Below are 16,942 nucleotides of genomic sequence, written 5' to 3' on the forward strand. Positions count from 1 at the left end.
AAGCCTGCAGCCTTGCTCGCTTGGTCTAAGAGGCTATCGGAGGGTCTAATTATCCCCTACACCAGGGTTCCCCAACTGGCGGACCGTGGGATGAATTTGGCCCACGGGTGATTTTATTTGGCCCACCCCATGTTTTCTGAGCAAAAAATTGTAATTGTTAAAAAACTGTAAAAACACCAGCAAATCAGTTCCAAGTGATTTTCATTTTGGAAATCTGATCCAAAGTCTTCCTACGCACACTAAAGAGATATACGTGATTGTACACAAATGTAAGCAAGGTTTGAAATTAGTCAAATATGATATCTGTTTGGGCTTCTTACGGTCAATTTGCAGTCTGCAAATTATTATTATCCCCGGCCTTCAACCCTCGATCATTTTCACTCCCTCAGCTTTGGGATACTTGTTTAAATGGCAGAGGCGCACGTGAATGTGCAAATTGAAAGTCGAGGAGAAGGGAGTGATTTGGGATTCAGCCTATGCCATATGTACTGTGCATCTGCATGTGTGTGTTTTAAGGTATTTATTTACCGGAGTTTGCGGAGCCTCCCAAATGAGAGACTACGCCAGTCAGCTGGTAGTAGCCAATCACTGACTTCACTGGCTGCTTCTTCAGTAAGAAAACACATGTGATCATTGGATTCTCATTTACCCTACAGTACATCACACTGTCTACAGTTCACAACACTACTCGTCTACTGCAGGAGGTCTACTAGATCATGTACTCCTCATAACTATCTCAGTGTTCTGTCATAACTTATATTTCACTGGTTTCACTCTCTATCTCTCCTCACCACTGAGGCTGTCCACAGCACTTTCCCTGGTTCCTGGTCATTTGAATCTGAGGGGTCAAATATACATATAAAGAGCTGTAAAAACGTGGTCTCTTGTCTGAATTGCTCTGGTCTAAAACAGCTTCCGTACATCACTAACAATGTCTGAGAAACATTTTAATTTGCAGCTTCTTGCTTCTCTGTCTGCAGCACCGTTTTGGGAGTGGGTGGATTGTGTGGTGTTGTGATGCCATGACCTACCTGAACAGCAGAGGGCGCTATCTTTGGCCTCTCCAGGTGGGTTGGAGACTTGGCTGGCGAGGGTCTGGGGGATGGACACCTGGATATTGGGGGTCTGGTTGGTGAGGGCCTGTGGGCTGGCACTGTGCAGGGGTGGCACCGTGTCCCCGCAGAAGGTGGAGAGCCTCAGCTCCGAAGGAAACAAAAGAGGAGCCTCCTGCTTCTCCAACCCCCCAGGTCCTCCAAACCTCTTCAGATGCAGAACCAGCACACTGCCCAGAGACAGAGAGGAACAGACAGACAATGAAACCAGTCAACAAATAACAGATGAGTGAAATTTGTTCTGTGGTGCTCATCCCTAAGTCCTACAACCTGCTCAGGAAGTAATTACTCCTAAATGCTCAGGACACAATGACCACTCATTTCATTAAATACTGCCAGTTCTATGAGAGGTTATAACGGGGCAACTCACAGAGGCAGTGTGTGGAACTGCTCCACCTTTGAGGCGTGGAGGCCCTTGCAGCCCGCACATGTGAATTCAACCTTTTCTCCCTGGGTTAGAAACACAAGCATTACAAAATGAGTGATACCACTACAATAATAAGATACCGTATTCTGAGACAGTGGGCAGCTTGCCCTGGGTGTTAGTCTCTACACCCAGGGCTAAACCCTACGTGCTGACTTTGAAAGTGAGTGCTAGGCTGCTTAGCAAGGTGCGCTCAGAGGTGAAGTCCAATGAGAGGTGATTGTAGTCCTCTCTGGTGGACGACTCGCGCCCACAGCTTCAGAAGCAGGACAAAGAGAAGAAAAATGCATCAGGTTTCTGTTTCAGGTCTCTACAATGTTATGCCATGTGTTTTGTAATATCATTTGAAGAAAGATCATGTTACCAGTAGATATATTACAACCAATGGGAGCTCTTACCTGGTACATGTGCGCACTGAGACAAGCTGGAACTCCAGCTGGGAAACAGGGCAGGTATAGTTCACCCCGTGCGTCTTCAGTATCATGCCCTCCTCCTTCAGCTGGCACAGCATATTCACAAGTAACTCGTGTGCGTCCTATGATGAGAAAGAAAAATACCAAGAGAAAATTGAATTATTGAGAGAAAATGAACCCTTGCAAAAAGAGTGCATGTTCAGAAGAGAGTAGAGTGCCTCAGTTACCTGTTGCGTGTCCCCCAGATACTTCAAATCATATCCCGACAAGGAGTACTTGACCTTCCACATGAGGTCTGCTTTTGAGGCCTGGTTTGCACCACTGTCAGGTAGACCCGAACGGTGCACATCAGACAGACACCTGTAGGGGAGACGGAGAGTAAATTAGCAGCTGACTGGATGGTGTCAAACTACTGGCTTACGGCTGAAGAGGCAGATGAGTATATCCAAATATTTTTTATCTTGCGGCACCCCATCATCAGAAATGATTCATTCGATTCAATATAATTTCACCTTTGAGGACTGACAATGAAGCAAAACAACAAAAATGTGTTGTTTATTCTCCTAAGATATTTGGTTTGGATACTGCTCTCATTTCCGGAGCATTTTAAAAGCTACCAAATGTCCCATACTAATGTGGAATGTTCAGTCAATGACCTGTATGGGTAATATAGTCATTCTACCGTTTCCAAATTGGCCTACAAATACCTACATCATAATCATTGTGTCATTGTTGTTCCTCTGGGTTATGAAGATTCCCGAAAACCAAACAAAAATGGAAATAAATAAATAAATGCAGAGGAATATGAAGTGGTTAAGGTTAGGGAAAGGGTTAGCAAAAATGCTTTCCTAACCTGCTACGAAAATCACTTTCTATAGCTGTGGCATGAAGAGTGTGTCCCTCCTTGAATTTATGAACACAAATAATGGGTGGGTGTGGGTGTGTCTGCTTTTGAGCCTTCCCTTACCTGAGCAGGTTGGAGAAGGGGGAGGAGCTCCAGAGTTGTTCCTGGCGTAGGATTTCCTTTGAGAAGGAAGGCAGGACCAGGAGGCACTGCAGGGTGGCGTTTAGGAAGCAAGTGTTGCCAATGTTAGGCAACCTGTGAAGAAGAACCAGCCATCAGTACACACATATAGATACAATATCCTAGAAACATTGAGTGGCCTATGTCATAAACCTTCATAACTCTAGAAAGTGCTGACAATGGCAGCCATCTTGGTCAGGGATAAGTTCTATGTCACTCTATGAGTACACAAAGAAGTGGATGTCCTTTAGACCAAGATGACCATAATTCATGGTTTTATAAATATCTAATAAAACTGACATGCTTGATAGTAAGCCCCGTCCCCATAGTATATCAGACATTGATCTCTAAACAATAAAGAGCTTATTTTCAATGCATCTGCATTGTGTTGTGGTTGCATTTGCGGTGTGTTTTGGTTTACCCAAGAAGTTCCATGTTGACCAGGGCCCCCCGTTCTCCTCTGGCCCCCTGGGTCTCCTCTGATCTTCTGGTGGCTGAGCTGGCCCTGGGAAGAGTCTGGCTTCTGGCACCTGAGCCTGACCTCTGGGGCCTTGGGCTAGAGTGGTCCTGAAGAGACAGAGGTCTGAAGGAAGGAGAGAAACATGTGTAAAGCTTCATAAGCAGATATAGTATCCCTCTACACAGTATCTCTCTTAAATACTATACTGTACTATAAACACAGTCTGAGTAGTTATGCATGTATTGATGTCCATAAAAATGCAGTGTACTAAGTAGACCAGGGCAATAGGTTAGTACTCTATTTATCCACAAGATGTGATTAGAAGAGCCTAAAACTGCAGTTTGAGGAAAATAACTTTCTGGGACTGTGTTATCAAGCGTCTCAGAGTAGGAGTTTGATCTAGGATCAGTATTTCCTTTTAGATCATAATAAATCTGATTATTATGGACAGAGAGGACCTGATCCTAGATTAGCTCTCATACTCTTGATTAACACTGGCCCTGGTCTTGTAGCTCTAAAGCCAACTCTTCAAGGGGACTCCAGGAAGGCACTGTGCTTATTTTATTTTTGTTTGAATTACCTGACTGTTGCGCCCTCTTGGCTGGTGTCTCCATCACCGTCCAGAGGGTTGGTAGGAGAGGGAGAACTAGGGCGGGACACCACTGGATAGGATTTCACTGGGGAAGGGTGTTTGGCAGGTGACCTGGGGAGAGAGGGCTGTTTAGCAGGAGAGCAAGGCTGAGAGGAACAGTTAACAGGAGAGGGAGGTGGATAGAGGGAGGAGAGTTGGTCAGAGGGTGAGGGGTCAGAGGTGGCGGAGGCATTCCGTTCAGAACGGTCAGTTGGAATTGGAGAGGGAGATGAAGTGCTACTCTCCTTCTTATTTCTTGTCTTCTGCTCCACATCAATTGAATTGGCTTTCTGCCGTTTTTTCTGTTGACAAGAATATGTGTTAGTGCGAAATAATTTCCCCCCGATACCCAGCCAATGTAGAAAAAAAAATGTATGTGGGGGGGTCATATTAATAGGAACAGGTAGGCCTAAATTAGAGGAACTTAGCTATCTCTCCTCAACCTCAAATAACACAGTATAGACAAGTAACATAGAGTGATATTTGCAAAAGCTGAACTTCATATACATTTCATGTACACTTTTTATGTATTCGTCCATCAGAATCTACTTTTACCTAATTCTTCCCACGAGGTCTTAAGAGAAAAATACTACTCCAGAATTGAAGTAGTTGTTAATTGATTAAATGACCTGATTTCATACCTTTTGCACCAGCAGAAACAAGCCATGTCGACAACCAATTAAGACTGATACATATCCACATTACATAATATTTCAAATTGGCTTTAAGACCATTGTGATGTCATCGGTCATGTATGACACCACAGTCTGGCAACCCAATCTAGAATTGTTTAAAATATAGAGTTCAATTATCAAATATGTTTTATTGAAAGTAAAGTTCTGCAGTATACATACAATATTGTAGATATGGGGCGGCAGGGTAGCCTAGTGGTTGGAGCGTTGGATTAGTAACTGGAAAGTTGCAAGTTCAAATCCCCGAGCTGACAAGGTACAAATCTGTCGTTTTGCCCCTAAACAGGCAGTTAACCCACTGTTCCTAGGCCGTCATTGAAAATAAAAATTTGTTCTGAACTGACTTGCCTAGTAAAATTAATATGCTCCATTGTTTTCTTATTCCTTTTTTTACATACATTTTGTATATAGTTTATTTGAACATGCCACCACAATAAATGCATTTTAAGTGCCTTCATCTTCCTTGTTTTTTGATAGCTTCCATGTTGTTTGTGAGTTGGTCATCGGTTTATTGAAATGCTAAATGCTTTTCCTCATATTCCCCAGCAGATGGACAAAGGGTTGGTCAAAAGAATGTGAACAGGTTTAGCCTAAACCTCAAATAACAATCCAGATTGGTTAGGGACAGTTTTCTGTATTCAATCTTGCCCTGAGGGCAGCTCTGCCTCAAGGGCAGAATGAATGTGATTGGTTCAATTAAAGCTCAATGGTCAGTGGGCAGAGCTTCAAGTACCCAGTGAAAGTTAATAACCAATCTGATGGAGCTTAAGAATTTTGAAAAGACTAAATGGCCAAATGTTGCACAATACAGGTGTAGAAAGCTCCAAGATTTACTCATAAATACTCACAGCTGTAATCGCTGCCAAATGTGCTTCAACAAAGTATCGACTTAGGGGTGTGAATACTTACAGAATATAATTTGAATATTTTATTTAATTTTCAATACATTTGCAAACATTTCAAAAAATATGTTTAACATTGTCGTTATGGGGAATTTTGTATAATTGGGTGAGAGAAAAAATATATTTACTCAATTCTAAATGCAGGCTGTAACACAACAAACATGTGGAAAAAGTCTAGGGGTGTGAATACTTTCTGAAGGCACTGTATGTGAAGATGAATCCACTAATTAAGTCACTCTGGTTAGGAGCGTCTGCTAAATGACTCAAATGTAAACGGAATAGAAATGAGTTGTAAATAATGTATTGTGTCACGTTGGAGTCACTTATTGTAAATAAGAATAGAATACCATGATTAAAGATAGTCATGAATGAATCGTGAATAACGATGAGTGAGAAAGTTTGAGGTATAAATATCATACCCCCCCCAAAAATGCTACCCACCCCGATGTAAGAATATTTTAAGATAATACACAAAGCAGAGGACTAGAGGTCAATAGGGAATTAACAATCAATGGAAATAGTTGTTTTTCAGTTCAACATCTGTTTAGAATCTGTGTAGGAATGTCAGTCCTGTACTCGTAGCTACATGTGTCAAGTTGTCATTGGTCCAAATACATTAAGCCTGAAACAGGATACTTGTTATTTGATGGAATGCAATCTGGTGAGGGCCCAAAAAGGTGACACTTTTGTTTTGTTGCACTGAAACATGCAAAATAATTTTTATTTTTATTTTATTTATTTCACCTTTATTTAACCAGGTAGGCTAGTTGAGAACAAGTTCTCATTTGCAACTGCGACCTGGCCAAGATAAAGCTTAGCAGTGTGAACAGACAACACAGAGTTACACATGGAGTAAACAATTAATAAGTCAATAACACAGTACAAAAAAGGCGAGTCTATATACATTGTGTGCAAAAGGCATGAGGAGGTAGGCGAATAATTACAATTTTGCAGATTAGCACTGGAGTGATAAATGATCAGATGGTCATGTACAGGTAGAGATACTGGTGTGCAAAAGAGCAGAAAAGTAAATAAATAAAAACAGTGTGGGGATGAGGTAGGTGAAAATGGGTGGGCTATTTACCAATAGACTATGTACAGCTGCAGCGACCGGTTAGCATGCTCAGATCCATGTTTGAATTTGACACACTGAACTCTGTCTGCATCGTGACCAGTGAACTGAGTAAGGCGGAGCTTTAGTGAACCAGGCAAGTGAACTGGATAAGGCGGAGCTTTACCTAGCATGGACTTGTAGATGACCTGGAGCCAGTGGGTCTGGCGACAAATATCTAGAGCAAAACGCGCTTTAGTGCGGATACTGTGATAAACTGCATCAGTTTGCCAATTTTGTAGATGAAGAATATGGATAGAGTTTTTGACGTGAGTGAAGGAGGCTTTGTTCGGAATAGAAAGCCGCCTTGATTTGCAAGAGTCGATAGCCAGACTTAGACGGCTGCACAGTACTGAAAAGCATCATTTGGTTTTATCGTTTAAGAGCATGGCCTTTTATGATATCGTTTAGTACCTTGAGTGTGGCTGAGGTGCACCCGTGACCGGCTCGGAAACCAGATTGCACAGCGGAGAAGGTACGGTGGGATTCGAGATGGTCAGTGACCTGTTTGTTGACTTGGCTTTCGAAGACCTTAGATAGGCAGGGCAGGATGGATATAGGTCTGTAACAGTTTGGGTCCAGGGTGTCTCCCCCTTTGAAGAGGGGGATGACTGCGGCAGCTTTCCAATCCTTGGGGGATCTCAGACGATATGAAAGAGAGGTTGAACAGGCTGGTAATAGGGGTTGCGACAATGGCGGCGGATAGTTTCAGAAATAGAGGGTCCAGATTGTCAAGCCCAGTTGATTTGTACGGGTCCAGGTTTTGCAGCTCTTTCAGAACATCTGCTATCTGGATTTGGGTAAAGGAGAACCTGGAAGGGCTTGGGCGAGAAGCTGCGGTGGGGGCGGAGCTGTTGGCCGAGGTTGGAGTAGCCAGGCGGAAGGCATGGCCAGCCGTTGAGAAATGCTTGTTGAAGTTTTCGATAATCATAGATTTATCGGTGGTGACCGTGTTACCTAGCCTCAGTGCAGTGGGCAGCTGGGAGGAGGTGCTCTTGTTCTCCATGGACTTCACAGTGTCCCAGAACTTTTGGAGTTGGAGCTACAGGATGAAAACTTCTGCCTGAAGAAGCTGGCCTTAGCTTTCCTGACTGACTGCGTGTATTGGTTCCTGAAATCCCTGCTAGTGTCACGCCCTGACCTTAGAGATCCTTATTATTCTCTACGTTTGGTTAGGTCAGGGTGTGACTCGGGTGGGGAAGTCTATGTTTTCTGTTTCTTTGTTTTTGGCTGAGTGTGGTTCCCAATCAGAGGCAGCTGTCTATCGTTGTCTCTGATTGGGGATCATACTTAGGCAGCCCTTTTTCCCACCATTAGGTTGTGGGATCTTGTTTTCTGTTTAGTTTCTGAAGCCTGACAGAACTGTGCGCTTTCGTTTTTTGACCCATGTTATTTTGTTTGGTGTCATCAATAAAGATACGATGTCCGCCTACCACGCTGCGCCTTGGTTTCCTTCTACCAACGAGAGCCGTTACAGCTAGGGAGAAGTGCAGGTTTTAACTAATTAAACAACAAAGAATATGATCTACATGATCATTCTCTGTGTGTAAAATAAAAACTGTTTAATGTGAACCTAACTCAAAGCTAAAAAATTATATAAAGAAAGCAGTCCAATGTTATTTGTTACCTTGACTTTACTGCAAATGACACTCAAGTCTCGAGAAAAAACAATACACTAATATTACAGTTAGCCATGACAGCCTTTATAATGCAACACTTATGACCACACACATCTAAATATTACATTTGGAAAAAAAACTCTTAATAACCCTTGGATGCAATGCTGGTCAAAATTACCCTTCCTAATATATTTTTTTTGCTGCGTTAACCACGCACCCAAATGTCATCATCTAATATTCCAGGAAATCCTTAAATAATGTGTCTTTAATGTTCCAACATCCTAGTTTTTGTTTTTTATTTTCTTATTTTTTAAGTAAAAATAGTTTTTGCATCACTACCCCAGGTTTTAAAAATGTAGGGTCAAATATGACCCGTATGTATTTCCTATGGAATTCACTGCATTGCGTCGTCAAATTGACCTTTCTTTTTGCTACAAAAATAAAATCCATGTAATTAATATAATATTTATTAAATATCTTGTTTTTAATGTTCATTAATCACAGTTTTCATTTCTCCTTTTTAACTAATTAAGTAAAATGAGTTTCATTAGTAGGCTCATAAGAATGTTGCCAGATATACAACCAAAATGGTTTTACAGATGCCAATCTGAGGTATCCAATTCAGATGACACAGACTACAGTTGAAGTCGGAAGCTTACATACACCTTAGGCAAATACATTTAAACTCAGTTTTTCAAAATTCCTGACATTTAATCCTAGTAAAAATTCCCTGTCTTAGGTCAGTTAGGATCACCACTTTATTATAAGAACGTGAAATGTCAGAATAATAGAGAATGATTTATTTCAGCTTTCATCACATTCCCAGTGGGTCAGAAGTTTACATACACTCAATTAGTATTTGGCAGCATTGCCTTTAAATGGTTTAACTTGGGTCAAATGTTTTGGGTAGCCTTCCACAAGCTTCCCACAATAAGTTGGGTGAATTTTGGCCCATTCCTCCTTACAGAGCTGATGTAACTGAGTCAGGTTTGTAGGCCTCCTTGCTCGCACATGCTTTTTCAGTTCTGTCCACAAATTTGGAATTGGAAGTATGCTTGGGGTCATTGTCCACTTGGAAGACCCATTTGCGGCTAAGCTTTAACTTTCTGACTGATGTCTTGAGATGTTGCTTCAATATATCCACATAATTGTCCTACCTCATGATGCCATCTATTTTGTGAAGTGCACCAGTCCCTCCTCGCAGCAAAGCACACCCACAACAGGATGCTGCCACCCCGTGCTTCACGGTTGGGATGATGTTCTTCGGCATGCAAGCCTCCCCCTTTTTCCTCCAAACATAATGATGGTCATTATGGCCAAACATTTCTATTTTTCTTTCAACAGACTAGAGGACATTTCTCCAAAAAGTATGATCTTTGTCCCTATGTGAAGTTAAAACCGTAGTCTGGCTTTTTGATGGCGGTTTTAGAGCAGTGTCTTCTTCCTTGCTGAGCGGCCTTTCAGGTTATGTCAATATAGGACTCATTTTATTGTGGATATAGATACTTTTGTACATGTTTCCTCCAGCATCTTTACAAGGTCTTTTGCTATTGTTCTGGGATTGATTTGCACTTTTCGCACTAAAGTACGTTCATCTCTAGGAGACACCGCTTATCCTTCCTGAGCGGTATGACGGCTGCGTGGTCCCATGGTGTTAATACTTGCGTACTATTGTAAGTACAGATAAACGTGGTACCTTCAGGCATTTGGAAATTGCTCCCAAGGATGAACCAGACTTGTGGAGGTCTACAATTTTTTTCTGAGGTTTTGGCTGATTTCTTTAGATTTTCCCATGATGTCAAGCAAAGAGGCACTGAGTTTGAAGGTAGGCCTTGAAATCCTGTCACGCCCTGGTCGAAATATATTATGTTTATCTTCATTTATTTGGTCAGGCCAGGGTGTGACATGGGTTATTGCGTAGTCTATGGTTGCCTGAGGCTGTTCTCAATCAGAGTCAGGTGATTATCGTTGTCTCTGATTGGGAACCATATTTAGGCAGCCATATTCTTTGAGTGTTTCGTGGGTGGTTGTTCCTGTCTCTGTGTTTATATACACCAGATAGGCTGTATAGTTTTTTTTACATTTCCGTCTGTTGTTTTGTACATTTCAGTTATTTCATGTCTAGTCTATTTTCATCAATAAACATGAGTAACCACCACGCTGCATTTTGGTCCGTTCCTCCTTCAACAGAAGAACGCCGTTACAAATCCATTCACAGGTACACCTCCAATTGACTCAACTGATGTCAATTAGCCTATCAGAAGCTTCTAAAGCCATGACATCATTTTCGGGAATTTTCCAAGCTGTTTAAAGGCACAGTCAACTTAGTGTATGTAAACTTCTGACCCACTGGAATTGTGATACAGTGAATTAAGTGAAATAATCTGTCTGTAAACAATTGTTGAAACAATTACTTGTGTCATGTACAAAGTAGATGTCCTAACTGACTTCCCAAAACTATAGTTTGTTAACAAGAAATTTGTGGAGTGGTTGAAAAACAAGTTTTAATGACTCCAACCTAACATGCTGACCAGACCGGACACGTCTCCTGCGCGAGCACTGAGCGTCTGAGTTGCCAAGGGCTAAAACAGAACTCCTTTCTATTTCTGTTGCAGATCACGCTGAAAGTCCTGCCTCTCCCATCTCCTCATTGGTTTATAGAAGCAGGTACCCACGTGCCATCTCCTCATTGGTTATACCCACGTGGGTGACTGAAAGACGAACTGCAAGGTATAAACTCCAGTCCAGTTGGTGGCGGAATTCACCTTAAATTGGTTGCTAACCGCCATATCAAGTCTGGAAGTTCCGCCTCCCATTAATTCATTGGATCTCACAACAAACATACGTCCCCTAATTCCTGTAAACAAAAGCCAAAGTGGGTGCTTGAAAGGTGGCCGAGGAGAGATTTTTCATCGAAGTAGAGAAGTACTCACTTTTATATGACCCGTCTTCAAAATTCTACAAGGATCCAACTAATAAAGATGCTTTATGGCGAGAGATTGCAAAGACCATGCACATTTCAGGTAAAGTATAACAACCCAATGTTCATCCTTGGTATAAAACGAACTAGCTAGCGTTAGCTGAATGTAAATGCCATGTGTGCTGTATGCTTTTTTAAATACAGAAATGGTGGAATTGTACAAAAGTTTTAAAGTGTAGAATGAATACACAAAACAAATGAAGATGTCAAAGTTGAACTTACTGTCCCATGTTGATAAACTACACACACACACTCTCACACAGTGCATCTAAGTAGGCCTAGCTACAACCATTCTGTCCTGGAAGTCAATTCTGCCTTCCACAGAGGTGAAATACTTAGTAAACTTTTCTCTGACAGAAACTGCCTCCTGACCTGCTCTGTTGGCCTGGATGGCTATGCCTCTCATGCCTTGCCTCATCCCTGCTGTAGCCACATTTTCACATCACAAGGCTTTGTGAGGAAGTTACTTGTTTCTCATGGTCTGGGAGGCCTCATGGCCTTTTGGCAAATTGCAAGTGGGCTGTCATCTGCCATTTACTGAGGAGTGGCTTCCGTCTGGCCACTCTACCATAAAGGCCTGATTGTTGGACTGCTGCAGAGATGGTTGTCCTTCTGGAAGGTTCTCCCATCTCCACAGAAGAACTGAGGCAATGGAAAGATGTGGGTTGATGAAAGAGAACCAAGCCGCCACCACCACTCAGAGCAGCCAAGGCCAGAAGAGGAAGAGGTGCCAGCTCTGCCCAAGAGCAAAGGATAGAAAAGTCAGCTGCTGGTGTTCTCAGTGCAACACATCCGTCTGCAAAGAGCAGTCACATGCTTGTGGTTTGTAACAAATGCATGGACTAAGACAGCATAAGTAAGCATCACACACACTTTGTTCCTTTTAGTGTTCACGTTTTCTAAATTCACAATTGTTAGTGTTGTCGTTTATATTAATGATGAACTTTGGATTTTCAAATAAATGTTTTGAAATATTATAATGGTTTTATTTTGTTGCTCACACTAAAAAGGTTGAATGTGAAAAATATGCTCATATTTTTCAATAGCTGTTATGCATTTTCCTCATATGTTATCATTGAAATGTGTATCAAAATGTTGAAGAGTGACAAAAAACATTTAAAACAATAAAATAATTATTGAAAAGGTTCAAATCAGCACTCAAAAGATTTATGTTCCACAAAATTGATAATATTTTAGACTCATATAAAAAAAACACATATATTACATTAACGGTTCATTTTGACCCGGCATTTATGCATTCTTGGGGCGCCATGTTTACTATGCATTTTAGGATTCAAGTAGAAATAGAATGAAACAAACAGGCATTTTATATTTGATCTATTATAGTAGACACCGAGCAATTGCACAAGACTGCATGTGTGCAAAAATAACTTTCAGAGTAAAAACAAATAATAATAAAATCACACAAAAGTGTTACTGTCAAGTTCAACACAACAAAAGCCATATCTTTGGGCTACACTGCACGTAATACCATTGTACAATTTCTGCCTGTGGACATATGTTCTACAATGTGCAGCAGAGCATGATACCCTTTATTGACATAATTGATCTCTTTCAGGCAGAGAGTACACCTGGCATACCTTTTTTTATCCACTGAGAGTGAAAGTGTATGGCGTTTCTTTCACCTATATTGGCATCCAGCATAAGCCAGGCCCAGCTCCAGCTACACTTGATCCATGAATCCACTTGTTTAACAAGCAACGCCTCATATTCACCTAATTCTCTCATTCTGAAAATGAACCATATACTGTCGAGGGAAAACATTAGTTCACAGATAGTAGTTAGTTCGTCAGCTAGTTAACATTTCACACAGATTGTCAGGGTCCAGTAAGCAACTAACGTGTTATAACTTGAGGAACGGCAAGGAGTCGTATAACGTTACCAATTAATACTATAGCGAATTGGTTAGGGAACTAACGATAGCTCGTTTGATGTTGTAACGTTAGCTAGCTATCTGGCTTTATTAGCCAGCTAAGTTTCAAACAATAAACTCAATTATTTGATCAGCTAAATTTGCTGATGTTGCTCAACATTTCTCTGGCTAGCTAACGGATAATTCGATCCATCTAATAGCAAGATACAATGCTAACAATACTTGTTTCACCACACTTTCTCCCTCACCTCAAACTTTCCAAATGCCAGTTGTTTTTCGGTTACTGCTCATGAAGTACGCTTCATCACCTTCTCACCACGGTCTCCGTGATCTCACCTACCTCTTCGTTATCGTTCAGCGGACGCGCTGCTGTAACTGGCGAACTGCCTTTGCACCCTACTGCTGTCTTTCTGCAACTAGAAAATAGACCTTATGCCCTTATATCGGACGTTCTGAACACACTTCATACCGGCGACAGTCTAGTTGTTATCGACGACATAACATTACTACCATTGTGTCGCAGTTTTTTACTAGTTGTCTTCAGGACTTGCCTCAAAATAATATTCATCATGTACATCGAATTTTTAAATCAGCCTCCTTGACTCCAGCTAGCAATACTTAAAAGGGGTTCAAGATGTATATAGGAAGCTACTTAGATAAGTATGTAGGTGAATAACGTTACCAAGTCAGTGACAGATATAACGTTAGCTAGCGACAATCATATTAGCTAGCTAATTTAACTATTAACTGTAGCTAGATAGATAGTTACTTCGTAAAATGATACAACGTTGACAGAATCTACCTGAGAACGTGTGTATTTTCGTTAGCTTGGTTAAGTTATGCTTGCTAGCTATATTTGCTAGCTAAAAATAATTGTTATTCATGTCTTCTAAACATTATCTAACGAAGATACATTGACAGGGGAGATTACCGTGAGGGCTGACTGTCACAGGTCCATGAGGAAGAGTGAAAAGCCGCACAGCATGAGAGTAGGGAAGGTTATAGGTGGCTACTTGGGACCTTGTTAAACATCTCCTGTGGGACACTGTCATCATGGTCAAAATGTGTTGGAGACAGTGTCAACGTTTAATCTTATCAATAGATCGATATTAATGATAGGTCCCAATTCCAATTTAGAATTGCCCACAGGTTATTTGGTAAAGATCTGGTAAAGATCACAATGTATTCCTGTATAGTTAAATGAGCCCCTAGTTAAGAAGACCAGACACTACTGTCTGTGGTTATTTATGGGCCACATCATTCTTGTTTCTCACTTCAGTCTTTCATCACACTTATCTTCACAGATGGTGTTAAAGCACTCCGTACCAGGGATCGTGGTCCAACGCCACTGCTCCTGTGTTGCAGGAAGTGCTGTGTAAAACCATCTGGTGGCCCTTCTTTACCAGACAGCGCACTACTCTCAACTAAACATTCCTGCTGCACCACTAGTTCACAGCTGCACAGACACAGAACAGCGTTGGCACGAGCCAAGAACACTTGTGAGTCTATCAATATCCATAAAAAAATGCACCTGAGAAGTATTCACCCTATGGAACAGTAAATCCTTGTTAATTAGGGTGTGAAGCCAGGTCCGGTTGATGGGATAGAGTTCCGCATACCTACTAACGCGTGTGCTGATGGAATAAGGTCAGTCGGAGGTTCCTAGAATGGAAAAATTTCGAAAACATTTTCTTGTGATTTTTTTAAATCCAAAAATCTGTATATTTGAATCTATTTTATTTCAACTTTTGGGTTTGTGCTGTCTGTGTCTATTATGAGTCTGTGTCATAGTAATCTCTCCAACCTGATGTTAAGGTTTTAAAATGTTTTGCAGAAGTTGTCTCTACAAAGCACTCCATGGATATATGCCTGACATAAACCTTCTCTGAGTCTCAGAAACGTATGCCAACTTTTCTCCACTTACTGCCCCTAATGTGACAACAATGGAAATGTCAGCTGATTTTTCCCCTGGTTAAGTCCGCCTTTGGGCCAGTGCAAGCTGGCAGTGTGCTGTCCTATCAACTTCCACAGCCAAAGGTTGAACACTTTTATTTTATTTTTTTACCACTACTTGCAGAAGTGTCTCTCGCACCTGAATGGATCCCCTGCATGGGTGCCAAGTTTAGTGGTTTCATGAAAAATAAGTATTGATGTTCTTGTGAAGAAAACTGCAGTATAATATATTTGTTTAAAATAATGTATTTCAGCAAATGTTCAACAGTTCAGTTAATCAATTACACATCTCTAACATTGTATTCAGTCTTGCATTCTGGCTATTCTGTGTTTACTTGATTTCTTTCCCCACCCCTAAACTCATTGCCTAGTTAAAGCCAATGACAAGCTCCACACAAACTGATATTCACTACAACACAAATGATTGATACATGTCGTAGATAAGCAAATTATTATTTTGCTACTACCAAATAAACACATGTACATTTACACTGGCTTGGCCCATGCTCTGACCAAAGGTCTGTTTTGATAGTTGACCAACAGGCAAATAATTGGTTGATTCTGCCTGAGATGGTCAGGGGGGTGACTGTGTCAAACAGCTTGTGCTCCTTTACTCTGCAGATCATTTTTTCAACATGTACTCTCAGCCTGGCAATGGACTGGGTCTCCCTAACCTCATGCTCTGGCATCTGTGTGCGTCTTGACAGAAATGCTGGCCGGTAGACCTTGCACGGAACAATGTCATCTACGAGAAAGCCCTTATCCACCATAATGGCCATGTCAGGGGGAGTAAGGGAAATAATTCCAGACTGCTTGGAGATCTCCTTGTCACTCACAGATCCAGCACACAACGATGACATAAAAGTGACAGCGCCATGTGGTGACATTCCCAACATGCCCTTAAAGGTACAGTGTGACTTGTAGGAAGAAAACACCTCACTCTGCAGTAGTAGTGAAGATGTTGTCTGGCAGCGGAGTTCAGTGTAGTCGATCACTACCTGGGTGTCTGGATAGTCCTTGAACTCAGGTGGCAGGTGGGCTTTGATGGTTTCCCTGGGGATCCATATCCGTGCTGATCCAAGCAGACAGTAGAGGAAGTTGGCCAAGAGATGATAATCCGGCTCACTGTCGATTGGTGGATGCTGAACCAATGGGCCAAATCCTTCTGTTTTAGACCCAGCAACAGATGCGTCATAAACAAGAAAAACTTGTCGATTGATGGCAGTGTCTGAACGTAAAGAAAACCTTTTAGTACAATATAGTCCTTATATTCGGTCCATAACAAAAAGTAAATCATGTTTTGAAATTACAGTAAGATCAAATAATATTCTAAGTATTTAATGAAGTTGTCCCTTACCGGTTTTCTTCAAGTAACACTTGTTTCAGATGGATTGGTGCTTGTGACTTATAAACTTGGTCTCTGCTGCCCGCTCAGTCAAGTGCCAGAAGGCCATCAGGTGAGTGTAGATTGCAAATCTAAAGACAGACCCAGAGTATTTGAATACCAAAAAAGCTCATTACTATTATTGCCCATCTTCTCTAAGCATCAAGTAGCACTAGACATGACCACGCTGCTATTGTAGCCTGTTGTACTTGTTACTGCAATTCTACTGTAATTCATAGCAGCTATCATCACAGCAGTGAATTTGTTTTAAATGTTCCATTATTTAACCTGGGAAGTGGACTAAGAACCAAATCTTATTTGCAGCAACGACCTGGGAGCATTT

At 41.4% G+C, this 16,942-nt stretch overlaps 1 protein-coding gene across 1 annotated transcript; it reads right to left on the reverse strand.

Moving 5' to 3' along the window:
- Nucleotides 1-528: 528 nt before the first annotated feature.
- LOC135536656 (ubiquitin carboxyl-terminal hydrolase 37-like) lies at nt 529-13,759 on the reverse strand (the record flags this gene model as incomplete). The annotated part of the gene is made up of 10 exons (XM_064962915.1): nt 13,511-13,759; nt 4,014-4,136; nt 3,395-3,556; nt 2,917-3,048; nt 2,177-2,309; nt 1,935-2,071; nt 1,693-1,792; nt 1,483-1,562; nt 1,032-1,282; nt 529-607 (listed from the first exon to the last, which is right to left on the reverse strand). Coding segments are annotated over exons 3-10 (926 nt in total), but the record flags the coding sequence as incomplete, so codon positions are not given.
- Nucleotides 13,760-16,942: the final 3,183 nt, after the last annotated feature.

Source organism: Oncorhynchus masou, unplaced genomic scaffold, assembly GCF_036934945.1.
Source record: "Oncorhynchus masou masou isolate Uvic2021 unplaced genomic scaffold, UVic_Omas_1.1 unplaced_scaffold_6451, whole genome shotgun sequence".
Lineage (NCBI taxonomy): Eukaryota > Metazoa > Chordata > Actinopteri > Salmoniformes > Salmonidae > Oncorhynchus > Oncorhynchus masou.